Source organism: Hakea prostrata, chromosome 1 (assembly GCF_041222555.1).
Source record: "Hakea prostrata isolate BN-2017 chromosome 1, UWA_Hpros_2, whole genome shotgun sequence".
NCBI classification, from domain to species: Eukaryota; Viridiplantae; Streptophyta; class Magnoliopsida; order Proteales; family Proteaceae; genus Hakea; species Hakea prostrata.
Genome location: NC_142600.1, coordinates 24,524,869 through 24,542,853, shown reverse-complemented (window position 1 = coordinate 24,542,853; position 17,985 = coordinate 24,524,869). Strand labels below are relative to the sequence as shown.

Sequence of the window (17,985 nt, the reverse complement as noted above, 5' to 3'; positions counted from 1 at the left end):
GACTTTTCAGTTTTCACATATTATTATTTTATGTAAAAAAACCAAAACTCATACATATGTGATATGTTTTGAATTTTTAATTACTATTTGGGGTGAAATATCGCCGAGATTTCGGCGATATTTCGCCCTTTCACTCGGTTCGCTGGGTAGCGAACCGGGCGAGGGCGAATTGAACGAACTATCGTTCCATGCTTATTTTAGCCTTTCCCTGCACCATATTTGACCCCAAATACATTGTTCCTCCCTTGATTTCGGATACTCCCAAAATTGAAAGTATCTGGCTTCTTTCTTCCCTCGCGACATTCCGATTGAAAAGGACCCCACTTTTCTCAAAGTTTATTTCCTATCCTTTCAAATCCATGAATAGTTCCAATACAGCTTTAAGAGCCATGACTTCGTCAATCTCTGCTTTGCAAAATAAGAAAGTATCATTTGCAAAAAACAAATGTGATATTTCCGGCGCTTTCCTTCCTACCTTGATTTCACTTAGTAGTTCTAGTGATTTATACTCATCAAGTAGTCGAGACAGTATTTCCATGATGAATAAGAAAAGATATGGGTGTCTCAAACCTCTTCCTCCCGCAAATGAGGAGTAGGGAGATCCTTTCATTTTGACAGAAAAGGTGGGGGAGGAAATTAGCTCATTGATGAGCCTGCACCATTTCTCGTCAAAACCTAGAAACTGGAAAATCTTGATCAGGACCCCTTTGTCGACCTTGTCATAGGCTTTCGACATGTCCAATTTTAAAGCAATGAAACCTTTTTTACTACGTGTATTACGTATGTAATGGAAGATTTCATGAGCCACCATTATATTATATGTGATCTATCTTTGGGCTTCAAAGGCCCCTTGACAAGGAGATATGAGATCCGGAAATAATGCCTTTAACCTTCTAGCCATAATTTTCGCAATAATCTTGTAGGACACATTGCAAAGACTGATAGGTCTATAATCAGATACACCATATGTGTTATATTTTTTGGGGATAAAGCACAGTAGGGTATGATTAACTCCTGGTGGAAGGACTTCGTTTGCAAAGAAAGCTACAACAAACTGGTTAATGTCCTCGCTTACTAAATCCCAAGCTTTTTGGTAGAAAAACCTATTAAACCCATCAATCCCTGGTACTTTGTGTTTGATTTCAATCAAACTGGGTGTCCCGAAAAGAGATCTTTCATGTGGATTACCATGTGGGAAAAGACATTCAATAAAATGAGGGTCGAGCGTCTCGGTGACTCTCATTTTATTGTTGAGTCAAATCTATTCTTTCTGGTAAAAGAATCAAATCTTTTTATTTTATATTTTTTGGGTAAACGAATAATCTATTCTTTTTTTGGGTGAACGAATAAATTTTTTTTTTGGGTCAAGAACGAATAATCTATTCAATTAAAGACACCGTACACAATCACAAAAAGAAAAAGAAAAACCTTACACAACAACAAGGTAATCCTTCTTGTCTTGAGGTGGTCTCTATGAGAGTCATCTCCTTAGCTATGATATTTGTAGTGCAACCCCTAGCCGTTTTATCCGAGATTCCGAATTGGAAACGGCTTCTCTCAACATCTAACTTGCTATGTTTGGGAAAACATACAGCCCTTATTGATGTCCAAGTCTCCAAGACCGGTTTGCAGATAAGGGAGTGATGTTCTAAAACGTTGATGCATTCGAAGGTCTTACAGTGTTGTCCAGTCACCTGTGAGCTCATAGTCGCAGGTGAGTCTTTGTTTTTACATTTCCTTATTGCAGAGTAACCCTTTCGAGCTCTATAAAGAAAACAAGAACACTTCATCAAGAAATCGTCAAGAAACACAAAACATTCTATTAGGATAGAACGAATTGAAATCCATATCAGTCACTCGAGGGGAAGAGGAAGAACCTTTGTTTTGTTGGAGAAGATTAAACTCATTCTTTCTGAAGTAACTAAAGCAAATTCTGATGTTGTAGATACTGGTTTTGATATTCTAGGAGAGGCGTAAAAAATGACCCAGCTGGATTTTTGGTCTGAGCTCTATTGAGTTTCGAGAGTTCCCCCCGGGGAGGGCGTTTTGTTTGGTTCGAGAACTGAGATGATTTTTTTGTTATTTTATTATTTTTCATTTTATTGGGAGTTCATATAGGCGGATTTGCAGAAGCCTTGTAGGTAGTAGTCATTTTCACCTCTGTTCTTCAAAGAATTTGGCAAGAAAATGGCAAGAAAATGGGACAATATTGTCATACGATAGTGAGTTTTCAGTAACTGGGAGATTTTCTTTTGAGGAGTTTATGCAGGCCTAAATGCAAAAATGTTTGGAAAATTCCAGAATTTAGATGTTCGTCATTTCCATGTCCTGTGTTCGTTGAAGAATTCGGAGAATAGTGGACTTTCAGTATCATATGTCGATGAGGTTGAATCTGTCAAGAAACAGAGGGAAGATAAACTGTTTGAAAATCTGATTGTCACGAGCAAGAGAAGCAGAAGAATTTACAGAAAAACCCATAACTGGAAAACTGAGGACGTAGTTACACCTGTTGTGGAAAATCCAAGTTCAGTTAAGAAAACAGATAAAAGATGGACAAGGAGAATTGGAAATCTTGAGAGATCTGAAAACAAAATAAGTGGTGCATCTAAAGTCAGCTTTGATGATGAGACTTCTCCACAATCGAAGATGGGGGCCAAATGTTTGGCAAAATGGGCCATTTATGGAGGACGCATTCCATTGATATTGCAAGCTATAGAAACTCTTCAAAATCTTGATGAAGCTTTCAAACCATGGGAGGAAAGCCTTAATAACAAGGAGAGGAGCATAATTCTCAAGGAGCAGTCAAGTTGGGAACGAGCTCTTGAGATCTTTGAGTGGTTTAAGAGTAAAGGTTTCTACGAACTTAATGTTATTCACTATAACATCATGCTTAGGATTTTGGGGAAAGCACATAGATGGAGCCATATTGAGAACCTCTGGAATGAGATGGAGACCAAAAGAATAATACCCACAAACTCTACCTATGGTACTTTGATTCATGTTTATGGTAAAGCTGGCCTTAAGGAAGAAGCCCTCCTTTGGCTGGAAAAGATGAACAGGCAAGGGATTGAACCCGACGAGGTAACAATGGGGATTGTAGTTCAAACCTACAAGAAGGCAGGAGAGTTTGAAAAGGCTGAGCAGTTCTTCAAGAAGTGGTCATCTGGTAATGCAGTAGATGATGGAGGAAGAATTGCAACTGCCAATGCTGTAAATAGTTCTATGGATCAACCTCATGCCATTCTAAGCTCATATACATATAATAACCTGATTGATACATATGGAAAGGCTGGTCAACTTAAGGAAGCATCTAATACATTTGCTCAGATGCTTAAGGAAGGGATTGTCCCAGATACGGTCACTTTCAATACAATGATTCACATCTGTGGGAGCCATGGTCGGTTAGAAGAAGTTGTTTCCTTGATGCAGAAAATGGAAGAACTCCAATGCCCTCCAGACACAAGAACTTATAACATTCTTATTTCTCTTCATGCAAAGCACAACAACATTTCCATGGCAGCAAGTTACTTTGCAAAGATGAAGGATGCTTGTCTTGAGCCAGACCCTGTGAGTTACCGCACTCTTCTCTATGCATTCTCTATAAGGCATATGGTAACAGAAGTTGAAAACCTTGTTTTTGAGATGGATAAGCAAGGTTTTGACATTGATGAGTTCACCCAGTCGGCTCTTACCAGAATGTATATTGACACTGACATGCTCCAGCGGTCATGGTGTTGGTTTGAGAGGTTCCATTTAAGCGGGAAGATGACTTCTGAGTGCTACTCTGCCAACATTGATGCATATGGAGAGCGGGGCCACACTTTGGAAGCTGAGAAAGTTTTTATTTGTTGTCAAGAAAGGAAGAAGTTGAGTGTCCTGGAGGTCAATGTGATGATTAAGGCCTATGGGTTAGGAGGGGAATGTGACAAGGCATGCCAGCTGTTTGATAGTATGGAGAGCCATGGGCTATTACCTGACAGATGCAGTTATAACTCTCTAATTCAAATTTTATCCAGTGCTGATATACCACAAAAAGCAATGCACTATGTCAGGAAGATGCAGGAAGCAGGATTTGTAACTGATTGCATCCCATACTCTACAGTGATCTCAAGCTTTGCAAAGCTAGGCCAGTTAGAAATGGCTGAGACACTGTTCAAAGAGATGATTGGGTTTGGTGTGCATCCTGATGTTGTTGTTTTTGGTGTGTTGATAAATGCTTTTGCTGATACTGGAAATGTTGAAGAAGCTATGAGATACGTTGATGCAATGAGAAATGCAGGTTTCCATGGGAATCCAGTTATTTACAACTCTTTAATCAAGCTGTATAGTAGGGTTGGACACTTGAAAGAAGCACAAGAAATATACAAACTGCTTCAATCATCTGAGGCAGGTCCAGAGGTGTACGCTTCTAATTGTATGATCTATCTCTATAGTGAACGTTCAATGGTTAGACAGGCAGAAGAGATTTTTGAGTACTTGAAGCGTACAGGGGATGCGAATGAGTTCTCCTTTGCAATGATGTTATGCATGTACAGAAGAATTGGAAGGTTTGAGGAGGCAGTAAAGGTTGTGCACAAGATGCAAGAACAAGGATTCTTGACTGATGTGCTGAGTTTTAACAATGTGATTGGTTTATATGCAACGGATGGGAGATTGAAGGAAGCAGTGGAAGCTTTTCAGGAGATGATGAGATCAGGCATCGAACCTGATGATTCTACATTCAAATCACTCGGGTTAGTTTTGGTAAAGTGTGGAGTACCAAAGGAAGCTGTTCTTAAGTTGGAATCAACTAGGATGAAAGATGCTGAGACTGGCTTGAATTTGTGGATGTCAAACCTTTGCTCTATTTTTAGTGTAAATTATGAGCTTTGATGTCACAGTGATCTAGATCTGAATCCTTTCCCTTTTGGAGAAAATGTTTCGATATGTAAAGTTGGATGTGATAGAAGGAATACTGTCAATGAGGATTTTTTTTAAAAGTTTACCTCAATATAAAGTCTGCCTTTTCTGGTTGCAAGAAAAACCAAAATCCAGGAGTAGTTAACAACCCTCCCCCTGCTGCGTGCGGGAAAGGAAAAGAAGAAAAGAAAAAAAAGGGGGAATAGTAACAGGAATATCATACCTATGCCAGTTAAACATTTTACATAGACAAGCCCCAGAAAACCATCCATTGAACAAGAAATGGGCATTATTGAATTATTCATTAAGCCTATATCGAGATAGTACACTGCATCATGATCTTCCAGTCTAGTTATATATCCTAGATCCCAAACTTGGCTTGGACCAGCAATACTTACTTAAGAACAATACTTTTTGAACCATACTCCAATGTTGAGAAAGCTTTCAAAGTCAGATTGTGGTCTGCAAAAAAAAACAGTTAGTTATCAGATTAGGGAGTAAATTAGTTAGTTGAAATCAGCAAGAACATTTGCAGCATGATTTTACCTGTCAATTGGATGATTATCATTTGGAAACACAATCACTTTGACCTCAACTCCTTTCTCCTTCATTACCCTAGCATACTACGTATATCCAAATATCCAAATACTTACATCAAACATCAAATTGCATAAAAATCTTTGCATTAAGACTAGAATATGAAAAAGGGCAAACTTTGGATAACCGATGGCACAGACCCACTGTTTACAACAGTGGCCAATGGATTAGATTTTTAGCCAGACTTTAGAATAAAATACCTCTCACAATGTTAAATGCAATAATTTTGAATCTACGCAGAGGATTGGGGGCAAAAAAAAAAAAAAAAAGTTTCCAACAACACGATAATTGAAAGAATACCAGGCTGTAGAATTTACGTTCTGTCAGTCATTGAAAAAAAAACAAAGATTTGAATACCGTGATGTTCCTATATGCTGTAGAACCTGTTCTATTACTCTCTGACTCCAAAAAAAGGCGAACCTGGTGCTGAAGGCTTCCGCACAAGCAGAATTGGGGGACAATAACCCTAAGCAGCCTTACCCCCAGCAACTTTTGCTGAGAGGCTGTTTATATTACTCTCAAGTCCATTTGGCAAAATAAAATCACTGTTTAATTCTGGATGGTTAGGCACCAAGGGAGGATCTGTTTGATTTTAATCACATAACTACTGTACATTTTTCAAAACCGCCTTACCTTTTGAACATGAAATGCACCTTAAATGGATACAAAATCTGAACTTACCAATACTACACGTTCTTATTGAACATTAAGATGTAGAATATATAATGAGTGAGAGATCTTACTTGCAACCCGTTGGAAAATGGAACTCGAAGATCTTGGGCGCCTAAGAGGATAAGGGTTGGGGTTTTGACCTGAATGGCACGAAATTTGTAGAAGTCAGTACATCAATCTATTCAATATCCTTCTTAATAAATATAAGCTCTCCCAGAAATAGTATACTGCTGCTAGTTTAATAACTAGTACAATCTTAGTCCCATTTTTCTGTACAAAATTGTATTTTAATTAGAGTTTTGAATAACGATACGTTTTATCTCCCAAGAAGAAGGAAAAAATGGAGTATAAATTCAATGGCTAAAAGAAATTCAACTTATCACTTTTAAGTTTAAACTATGAGAAAATTTTTCCTATTCATCCTACTTTAAATTGCTGTCATGCTTTCTTCTTTCTTATTGTCAGTAATCTTCATAATATGTTTTAGCATGATTTTACTCTCTGAGGCCAATTGAAACTTGTCTTTCAACTAAAATATTGACTCTAAATCTTAGTTCTGATGGAACATACCTTAGAGATGTGTGAAATAGGAGATTTGCTATAGAAAAGTTGCAAGTATTCAGTGGAAGGTGCCTCTGTGAAATAGCTTTGTCCTTCACTGCCACATGCCTCAACATAACACCAATCAGGGATATCACTTGTACCCACCATTAGTGCAAGGTTACAGACAGGATTCCTCGCAGCTGCGGCAGCAAACAGATTTGGTTCCTGAAGCAGATAGAATATCAAGATGGATCCATGTGAAGTGAGTCTTCAAAATTGTTGAGAAGTAAGATGGCCACACCTTTAAAAGCAACACCCCAAACCCCCCCAACAACAAAAAAAAAAAAAAAAAAAAAAAAAAAAAAAAAAGGAAAAGAAAAGAAAAGGCAAGAAACAACAGCATTCAGAATTGAATTCAACAGCACATATAAGAATGACACAGAGAAAGTGTCACACATGCAGAAGCATTGCTCAAAATGCATGTGATAGAGTAGATAACATTTGGATGCAAATAAAGGGGGAGCTTAGGAATTTAAAAAATATAAAGATCCATCACTTCTTTTTCATAAAGTAACATCAGAATTCAACTTGTTTAATTTTATTGTTGGATCCCAGGCATAGGAAATGCAAGGGTGGACAGATTCAGTGAGGCTTTTAGCGAACGCAACCCAAATGACTTTGCAATGACAGGATGTGTTTTTATAGCATTAACCATGGGGAGGGGTGCCTAAATTGTACTTCTCCCCTGTAAATACTAAATAGCGGAACAAAGTCACTCTTCTCTCTGATCTTGTTTTAGTTCTCTGACTCTCGCATAAAGGCTGTTGTTTGCTAACTTCCATACTTTGACTTTTACCTCATTAAATAGTGAATATTTTCTCTCTGTTCCATTGGATACCAACATGGTCTAGTTATTTGAGTGCATATCAACTAGAGGGCCTTCCAATGGCTGTTGCGTCTTTGAGGACATCTTGCACCTATTACACAATAAAAGGCATCAACGTTCTTAAGGAGAGTCACTTTGTCACAACTCAGCCCTTAATTGTTCATGACGCCATTGTGATGTTCCTTGCAATGTAGATAGTGGGACACTGGAGACCTTTCATACACTTGGGAGCTTTTGAGTTCTGTTTATATTGTTAAGAGTCTCTTAATCTCTTTGAAGCCTTCATTTTAGTACAGAAATACATATCCTAAGACATTTGGTTCAAACCGATATCTAAAGAAGGAACAAGATGAAAGAAAGGAGAATGAAAGCAAACAAGGGGTGGTGGGGGGACATAAAGTAAATGAGTTGTACGAGGTAGGATTATGCATGATAAGAGTATATGCCAACATAAGAATTTCAGCAACAGCACAAGACCTGGCCAATTAGGTGGGTTGTCAAAAAACCACCATGTGAACCTCCAAGAACAGCAATTTTAGCTCGATCTGCAAGTCCCAAGTCAAGTACATGGTGTATAGCAGACAGAACATCATTAACATCCTGCACATGTTAAGCAGAAGAAGTTATGGTCAATATCGACCACCAGAGAAGAGAGCTATGGTGTTGAACTATTGTAATTGAATTCATAAAATCCTGAAACATATTGGAAGACCTAAGTATAAATATATGATAGACAGTACTGAAAAAAGAGCACCTGGGACCCAATGTTCCCTGGAAGAGATTGTAATGCCTCCTCTCCGAACCCCAGCGAACCTCTGAAATATGTTACTTACATTAGAAAAGGTCTATAGTGAAAAGAATTGTAGATTAATCATTGGTTAGGAAAATGAGCAATAAGAAGCAGTCTCCAGGCTTGGAACCAGAAAAAGAGACACCTCAACATCTATTCAATGGACGATCCCATTTGATACTTTGATAGCTCCCTTAAGACCTCCATGGATCTACCTCATTAGTAAGGTTCACCTAAAGAGTATTTAGGTGGAAGTTGAACTGACATTGCAATTACTTGACAATGGACTATGAATTGGAGGTACAGATGCTCAACAACAACCAAACAGTCTCTTGATGGTCTTTGAAAGTCATGTATAGTCAATTATTGAGAATTTTGGTTTTGTTTTTCTTCCCAATATTGAATACTTTCCAAGGCCTAAGAAGAACAACATTAACTGCATATAGAAATCATGCTCACTAATTCTCCTGCAAGAGATTTGATCACTGTGGATAGCATATTCCTTAAATAGTTCTGGTTCTATCATTGGCGACATCTCTCATCCACCCTCATTGAGAATCTTCAACAATTGTTGAGGATTCAAAAGAAAAGGAAGAAGGAAATAAGAGTAATTTTGAATTTCTTTACCAAGGGGAAAAAGAACCCTGACCTGATAAATAATCCTAAAGGAAACAAAGTGAGATGCTCTTTGACATTGTTAGCTTCTAGAAAAATTTAATAATGTTTATAAAGATTGAAGAATCCAAAAAGTATATGAGTAGGAATGGTGTGAAGCAAAATAGATCAAATGGAGCAAGAGTACCTAGATTCTGTGTGTAGTCAATCGTGTGAGTATTCAGTTGCTACATAACAGGAGGACAAGAAAATGAAAAGAGAACCTTTGGCATTTTGACTTACCTATAATTTACTATAAGCAAGTTGTAACCAATTGAGGATAGAAATGCTAGAGACTTTGAAAAGCTTGTGACAGAGACACCATGTGGTCCGCCATGAAGCATTACAATTAGTGGATTACACACACCATTCTTCTGAGAGCTAGAGGATACGAATATTGCTTCAAAAGGCTTATTGGCACCTGAAACAAATTATCATATTTAGGCTTCCATTGGCGCTTATGGTCAACACTGATTCAACATCTCCAAGAGAAAAATACAATAAAATAAAGAACACTGCAACAACATTTCCTCAGATGCCAATGGCTGGAACAATCAAATAGAAAGCACATATTTTCATTATATGCATTGCTGTTCGGAATACTGCAACAACAACAACAACAAGAACAAGACGCCTTGTCCCAACTAAATGGGGTCTGCCACATGGATCCTTGCCTTCCAACTAGCATGGGGGATACTCGAGAGTTTAAAATTTAAGCAATTAGTTCCTTGTATTATGAATAAGAAATATTTCCAAAGAGACCAAACTTTGCAATGCATTGACTGAAAATCACCCACCTCTGTATCCAAATAAAATAAATGTTCATTTAGATAGCCAAGGCCAAAATCTCTTTTTCAAGTGCAAGAACAAGTTATTTTTAACCAATCAAGACAAAAAAAGCCCTTTTCTTCTCCCCACCCTTCAGTTGTTGATACCCCTAGCAGGCTTATTGTTGTCTCCTAGGGTCGTAGCTCTTCTTTCTAGCCTCCTGCTTGAAGGGCAATCCCCTCCACCTCTTGTCATCCCCTTGTACATTCTTCGCTTTGCTGGTTTATATAGTTGTTTATTCATCCAAAAAAAAAAAAGAAAAAAGAAGACAACAAAAGCCCTTGCAACCAACCTCAATATCCTATGCAGCAGCAAATTTAACCCTAAAGAAAGACGAATGATTTCTTGGCCACTAAAATAATGACTGTCTTAAGGGAAGGGGTCTGAGAAAGGAAGCAAGACCTCAAAAACAATCCTTATCAACTCAAATGCCTAATGAGCAAATTCTTACAAGAACAACCATCAAAAATCAAATTACAAGAATAAGAGAGTGAAATTTCTCTATGAAGGAAGAACATCTAATTACAGAACCATTGGCAAATCTTTCAAGAATGGGATGTTGGTGGTTGAAAAACATATATGATTCTGGTCATGAAAATCTCTAGAAAGGAAAAGGAAAAGACAGAACTATATGATTTGTAAAAGAAACTAAAAAGTAAGACAGATTCAAAAAGCAATCAGAAAATGTTTTAAAATTGATAAGCAGCAAAACTATACATGGGAAAATAGAGGATTCACAACTTACAAGTTCCCTTGGCCATGCAAATTTAGGAAGGTCACCAGATTCCCATTTTTAGCAAACTGCTACCACTACTGATTATTCATGCTATGGTTTCAAACCAAAACCCATGACTTTAAGAGGTCTAGGATTCATAACAAATTGAGGTAGAAACATGAAATCATCATAAGGATATGTAAAATGGATCTCAATTGCAAATTTTCATCATAATACCAAAATCATATCTTCTTGTCAATCTTTATGAACACATCTCATCAATGCATTCAGTGAGAAAGACATCAACCAGTTCATGATGTTAGGAGCCGATGTAGAGTCAAAATCCATGAATGACCATATGAAAAAAGACACTGAATAGGGCAATGTTTTACCATAGCTAAAAAGATTTTCAACCAAACCAAGGTTGCCAATTAATTGAAAGTAGTTCCTGAGCTGATATCATATCTAAAGGTTGGATAGGAAAAAATTACATGAAGAATTTGTCAAGACATGCATGACTGACCACTTCAGTGATAACCGCACTCTGGTTCCACCCTAAATTGGATTAGATCCAATTTTGTTCTGCCCGGATTTTATTTTATTTGCTTGGCTTATACTTACTATATTAGGAGTGTACGTTCCTTTTGTTTTGGTGTTTTTGATCTATTTTGGGAAGATTATGTACTATTTCACTATATATATATGAAGCATGGGGGAGAGGGCTGCTAATTCTAGCGCCGACACTCCTTCCCCTTCATTGTCTTAATTGTCTTCTGGTTTATTTGTTTACTATTTTGTTACAGAATTGATGATTTCAAATGACAGAAAGAGAGCAACCTCAGCTATGTGACATGCACCCCAGCCATGTAGAAACCCATACATATTTGTTCAGAATCAGTTAATTTCAATAGCTTTCAATTCCTGGAAAACCTCCATTACCATTTATTGAAGATTGGACGTTTTTCTACTTCATTCACTTCCCAAATCCCAAGCCAATTCCCTTTTTATTTAATAGATTGCTTCACATTAAGTTTGGTTGTCCATAAGGAAAAAAAAATCATTGGTTTCATTTAGTCATTCACCAAACAGGCTCCAGTCTATCTGATATGACACTAAGGAAAGAAAAAAGGGTTAATATTAATCAAAATGTAAAAATAAAAAGTTTACCACTAGTAAGACCCTTGAATGCTCCCCAACAGGAATCTGCATAATGCTGAACTGAAGGGGTGATAGCAAAGATAGAACCTGTGGCAAATAGCAGTCAGATATGCTTTATGAATTATTACATAGAAAAAGAAAATTAGCTTCAAATTGCACTAAGTCCCATAGGACATAAAAACTGAAATGTTTAACCTTTTCAGAGTATTGAGACAGTGGACTTGGGACATCCATCCAAACCCATGAACCACTTGCATATGCTTGTTCCTTCTTTCCAGAACTTCCAAACTTCATCTGAGGAGGGTCTATGGGACTGCTAGAAACTTCACAAAAGAAGAAAAATATATACATATAAATTCTTGCTTGTTTATTACATGATTGAAAAAAAAGAATCAACATCAAACGTGAGCAACTAATTACCAGCAAGAATATTATCGCCATCCAATGTAAGAATGTTCCATGAATGACTTGAGTCAATGGGGCTAATACGTGATACTTTTCCACTGCATATAGAAAGTGTTTATTCCAGTTGAATCACTTGAAAATGATCTAAAGATCAAGAAAAAACAAACGAAACAGAAATTAGTTGTTACCTCAGCACATTTATAGATAGTATCACCTCCATGCTTCTCCAGATGGAAGACAAGATCAATGTGAATCCATCAGAAAGCCAAGGCTTGGTAAGGAGACTTGAACAATAAAGACCTGGGAAGCAACCATCCTCAGCAGACATCACTACAGGGACCTGCAATTATACTACAAGATGAGAATACAAACAAAAATTCCAATCAATTATAGATGAATGTTATCAGTTGTGATATCAAATGCAGAAGTCATCAACTTAAATTTACTGAATGCATCAGAAACAGAATAACTTAGACTTTATTTTGCATGAGGAGTTTGATGATTAGAAGTGGCATGATTAGCAGCCTATAGCATTACTTCAATCCTTGATACTTTGGAAATTTGGCTCCAATATTTATAGGAAATCCTGAGCATACTGTTCTTTTCTACCTATTATATATATTAATTAAACCAAGGACTTTCTTTGTGGATTAGCTTGATTTTTTTGATGACTACTGAACAACCATATCCAACTTTTATCGAATAAGTAGAGCTTACCACTTCAGCAATGGCTGCAGTTGAGCACGGCTTTCCCTCTGTGGGCCATTCTATTCTATGAAGAGATTGTGTTGCAAAGGATGCTCCACTCTCCACAGAAGTCTTTGCAGAAAGAAACACTAGATACTTTCCATCTGGACTGTCAGTATATCATCAGTCAGTTAACAGCTTCTAAAGAATTCCTTTGTTCTTGATTTCTTCTTCAATGAATTTTACTATGGTCAAATTAGGATTAAACAGGCAGGATGGAATCCCAATCCTGAAATTAGTACAATAACCCATAGAAAGTATAAGTGCACCATTCTTTTGTGGTAGACCGTAGGAACCTATAAAACAGGACATGTGCATACTGAGAAGTGTGGTCATATAACTCAATGGACCTTATTTCCAGTCCTCTGATAATCTATTAACCTTTAAACATGTGCGATATGGACTCGTGGAAAATGACTCATCTACTTACGTCATTTGTTCCATTTAAATACATTTAGTTTCAGAAATATATTGCTACAAATATGGTACAAGTCTGTGATTGAGGCTCAAGAGCTGTATATTTAAAAGACATATCATAAAAGAAAGCTCGGAATATGAAGGACAAAATTGGAACCCAGGTACCTGAAGCGGGGGAACAGAGCACTACTTATGCTTTCTGTTAGATTAGCCATCACAGAGCCTTTGGTTTCATTAATTCTGAGATAGAAAACAATGTCAGGAAAATTCCAAAGTTAATTGAAAACAATGTCATGGAAATTCACCATCTAACAGTAAAGATTAAGTAGGAATTGTTGGTAAATCAAAGATGACATGAACATTGTAAACTCACTTGGGTGGAAATTCATCAGCTTCTGCTTCATGAAACGGAGACCCAACTGCATACAATGCACATGGCCTATTGTATCCATATTTTATGCCAAGTTTCCTTGCAACTTTCTGTGGAACATTCTCTGATGTCCATCCAACAAAAACCAAGTATTGTTGCAAACCATTTGTGAATGGTGCCCATACAACTTGCCCAACACTCAAGGACTTCATAATTCCTTGAACAGCACGGACATCTCCACTGAAAGAGCAAAAAAAGGCCAAAAGTAGGTTGTTAACATCCAGTGCATCTCCTTATCTTATTAGACGCATTGAGGAAGACACTGAAAGTGGACCTGTTAACATCGATGACGAAGAGTGCTGGCTGTCTTTTCCCTGCATAGGTTTCACCCCAGTGCTCATCCCACTCTCCTTGTCCTTTCCAGCTTCCATAGGCCTTGTCTGTAGAACCTCCGCTCTTGTAGCCAAAGCTATCAAACATGGGCTTTGAGGAAGATGGCTCCTCAGCAACATAAGCAATTTGGGTTTCATCAGAGTTCCATGAGATGCCCTCAAACCTAAGACGTACCAAGAGCTTATTAATTGCTAGTTCATCTGACAATTGCCATTATATAAGAATGGATTATACATCATCTTACCATCCTTCAGTGTATACTGATCCATGAACAGATTCTGGGACTTGTATTTCCCTTTGCAAATGAGATGAGTCCCATATCTCAAACTGGGTCGGAGATCCATTTTCCTGATTCCGAACTACAAGAAATTTGGAACCTGTTGGTGAGGGAACAGTTATGGACACACCGGTCATCTCAACAGGAAATGGAGCCCAATGGAAGCTAACAGATTGGTCACTTTTATCTGAAATATGAGCAGATAGCATGTGCCTCTTCCTTTTGTTTGCCAAGAGATTTGCTTGGCTAACAAGAAACATGGCCTGGGAGTCCTTTCCTGCATCTCAGGAAAAATCATGTGTTAGGAAACACAAGGAAGAAGCTAATATTTTTCAGCAGTCTGCATCAGACTCTCACAGCAAAAAGGAACAGAACAGCCAAATAATAGTTTAACAGCCTTACCACATTCAGACTTAAAAGCCCATGCCTTGTCAATGCTACAGATGCTGGTGAATTCTTGAAGCAACTTAGCCTGGGAAGCATATTCCTCCGTGGTTTTTGTGTCTAATCCAAATGGCAAATCATATGGACAGGCAGCGCCTGATGCATCCATGTTAATCAAGGTTTACTGACTTGTTGCTGCATTCGAGCATAAAGTAAGATTAGAACAAGCAATGTAAGAAAACCAGCACTTGGCGGTTTTATATAAGGTTACAAATTTTTATATTTCACAACTAACTGCTCGGGAACTGAGAATATTCAAGATATTAAGTACGTAAAATTGCAGAATTGCTAAAAAGTGAACTATAAGTGGTTACAACAGAAATGATTTATGAAAGTAGTAGTGATAATTCCATTCTAGGAGGATCAGTTAACCAATGCAAACAAAATGAAGGTTTTTACAAGTTATAACTATAAAAACCAGAGTTTAAAATGCACACGAAACTGTCCCTTGTCAAGGTATCTCTGTACATTTATATCATGCTCTTATCACGTTCCTTACAGTGGAGCCATGATTAAACATTTGGGGGATAATGAGTTTGAATCACCTTTCAGTTGGGCGAGCATTAACGCATTTTCACCATAGATATTATGTGGACCCATACGGGATCCAATGTGGGTCCCACCTCAAAATTATTTTATCATATTCCAATGTAAGCCTCACATTAAAAATTTAGATAAATTATTAGGATGACTAAAATATAGATAACACAAATAAATAAATTATAAAAAATATATTGAAATAAAGCATAGGGACTAAAATTATAGGATTATATTTGTTACCATTTTAATGCCTTAAAAAATCATGAATGAAAGAAGGTTGGAAAGAAATTGTAGAAAAAAGGATATAATTGAAGTCCAATAACTAAACATGGAAAACAATTAATTTTCATAAATTAAGAAAAAAAGCTCAATGATTATTATTAAATGTAATAAAATCAATGTTTGAAATTCTAAACATCAAACTAATAAAACTTAAAATTTAAATTGCCGTGGGTTGGTTGAGTGGTAAAGATCCAAACTTCTCACTGAAGAAGTCTTGGGTTCGAACCTTGTGGATGGCATTTCATTTCCGGTATTAAAAAAAACACCGGTCCAAAAAAAAAAATTTAATTGCCATCAATAAGAATGAAGCTTTAGGAGAAAGTTTAGGGATTCAATGATTAGATATGATAGGGATTCAATGATTAGATATGATAAAATCAATAGCCGAAATTCTAACTAGATTTAAATTGCTAAAAATTCTGAGGTTTAGAGATCTTGTAAGAGAGGGGGCATAGTGGATCGACCGTCCAAACAATATAAACGGAAAATCATGGCAAAATCAAAGGAATATGATTTTTTTTTTTAAATGCCCCCCTCGCCCCTTAATAGCCCCTCCTCTGGTTCCTCACACGCACCTCATTTGAAATACTGTAATTCAGTTTCCTTGTTCTATCATTTCTATTTCTCTGTTAGGGAAAGCAGAGAACTAAGATCAAATATAACCCACTTTCAGGGATGACGAAGAACCCACTGCAACAACCTCAAAATTTGATACATTTTGTCACTCCACTCCATGAAAATCTATTCAACTATTCTCCTATAATATGTGTGAAAATATAGATAAAAGAAAATGGTGTGTCGAACACATAACTAAAAGCATCTCCAAGCCTAATGTTGGAAGATTAGGACAGAGACTATCAAGTAGTATTTTTTCTGTAGAGAGAAATGGATCAAGAATTTGTGAGACGTGTGGCGTCAATGAGAGACATACAGAGAGAGCGAGGTCGTACAGGAAGAAGTGAAAAAACTCTGAAAGGAGTCCTCAAAGAGGCCCGCCGGAGATGGTATATGGAAGGAGGAACACAGCAGTGTCCAACCTTTTCACTGGAAAAATATTTAAGCATTCCTCAAACGGAGTACGTTTTCAATAGCTGATATCATGAAGAGCATTCATAATGCTTTGGGTGCCATTGCCAAGTAGTATGCCTTGGTTGAAATTTGACTAGACAAAGTTAACATGGTTGTAGGAAGTCGACGACCTGCTTGAGTAAGCATGAAACAATGTAAAGGCATGCATAATGGTGTTGATGATGGTTCAAATTTGGCCTTTTGAAAGGTATAAGGGGCCTGCAATTCAGAATGAGAGTGTTGCAAGAAGTTAAAATTTTTAAATAAAAATAGTAATAAGGCTTTATGAAGCTAGAGTAATCCAGTGTGGCACTAAGCATGCATTGGCTGTGTGACAAGTTGAGATTCACAACCTAATTAGGTTGTGTTTTGTCTTGATTCTTTTACTTTTTACTTTGGCTTGTAATAATAGTAAATAATACTTATTAATGAGACATTTATAGTTATATCGTATGTTCATTGTATTTATTAAAGATCTCCACTACAAATTAAAGATTCCTCTGGATAAAGATAGTTTTTTTTTGAGACTTTTCTCTCTTTTGGTTTAAGAGTCATACGAAAGTTCTTTTTGAGAGTATGTCAGTATTTTGAGAGTCTTGTCATTTTGGGTATTTTGGTAATAAAATGAATTCATAATTCAAGTTCACTGTAACGGTTTACATTGTGCTAATAAACTATTGATAGTTATTGTATCTTGAGAGACAGACGTCCGTTGAAATCTCAAGTACACACTGGAGGGGACGAGTCTTTAAGGAAAGTGTCTGATGCACCTCAACAGTTTTCCTTTAATTTTTTCCTATTGCTTCAAGTTCCATTTGCATGTCTTTCTAATTTTCTGTTAAATTTTTTATTCCCCTAATTGTCTACAATCTGACTAACACATCATTTCCCACATCCAATGGACATCATCTAAACTCCATGATCATAGGATTTTCCCATTTCCAAGGTGAAGAAATTTTGATCCTTTTTAATGGAGGTAAAGTGATAAATTGTTATCAAAATATTTTTATTAATATACATTTTTTAATTTTCATAAACATTTGGGACTAAGACGTTGAGTTATTCAAATAATATCAAGGACTATGTACGCACAAAATTCACGTATGACATTTTCCCACATATGAAAACGTTAAGCCAATATTCAAATTTAAGAATATCAAGGAAAAAGAAAGAAAGAAAAAAAAAAAAAAGTAATAGATATCTTTTTTGGAAATTAACAATAGATAAAATCATACAAATAATAATTTTCTCGTTGAAGATCTGATATACACAATCTTCAAGGTACAAAAGCTTAGTTTGT

The 17,985-nt window shown here is 36.8% G+C and overlaps 2 protein-coding genes across 2 annotated transcripts; one reads left to right on the top strand and one right to left on the bottom strand.

Annotated features, from left to right (window-relative positions):
• Nucleotides 1-1,464: 1,464 nt before the first annotated feature.
• Nucleotides 1,465-5,513, top strand: LOC149028422 (pentatricopeptide repeat-containing protein At3g23020-like). The gene has a single exon (XM_089136495.1). It carries the CDS (start codon nucleotides 2,284-2,286, stop codon nucleotides 4,870-4,872), a length of 2,589 nt encoding a protein of 862 aa, XP_088992621.1. The 5' UTR covers nucleotides 1,465-2,283; the 3' UTR covers nucleotides 4,873-5,513.
• LOC149028421 (acylamino-acid-releasing enzyme-like) lies at nucleotides 5,275-16,636 on the bottom strand. The gene is made up of 19 exons (XM_089136507.1): nucleotides 16,549-16,636; nucleotides 14,754-14,930; nucleotides 14,319-14,628; nucleotides 14,016-14,237; nucleotides 13,685-13,921; nucleotides 13,477-13,551; nucleotides 12,865-13,003; nucleotides 12,336-12,487; nucleotides 12,163-12,245; nucleotides 11,938-12,065; nucleotides 11,764-11,829; nucleotides 10,055-10,067; nucleotides 9,285-9,462; nucleotides 8,352-8,412; nucleotides 8,075-8,197; nucleotides 6,739-6,936; nucleotides 6,240-6,308; nucleotides 5,446-5,522; nucleotides 5,275-5,361 (listed from the first exon to the last, which is right to left on the bottom strand). Exons 2-19 carry the CDS (start codon nucleotides 14,902-14,904, stop codon nucleotides 5,298-5,300), a joined length of 2,346 nt encoding a protein of 781 aa, XP_088992633.1. The 5' UTR covers nucleotides 14,905-14,930; nucleotides 16,549-16,636; the 3' UTR covers nucleotides 5,275-5,297.
• Between the last annotated feature and the right edge of the window lie 1,349 nt (nucleotides 16,637-17,985).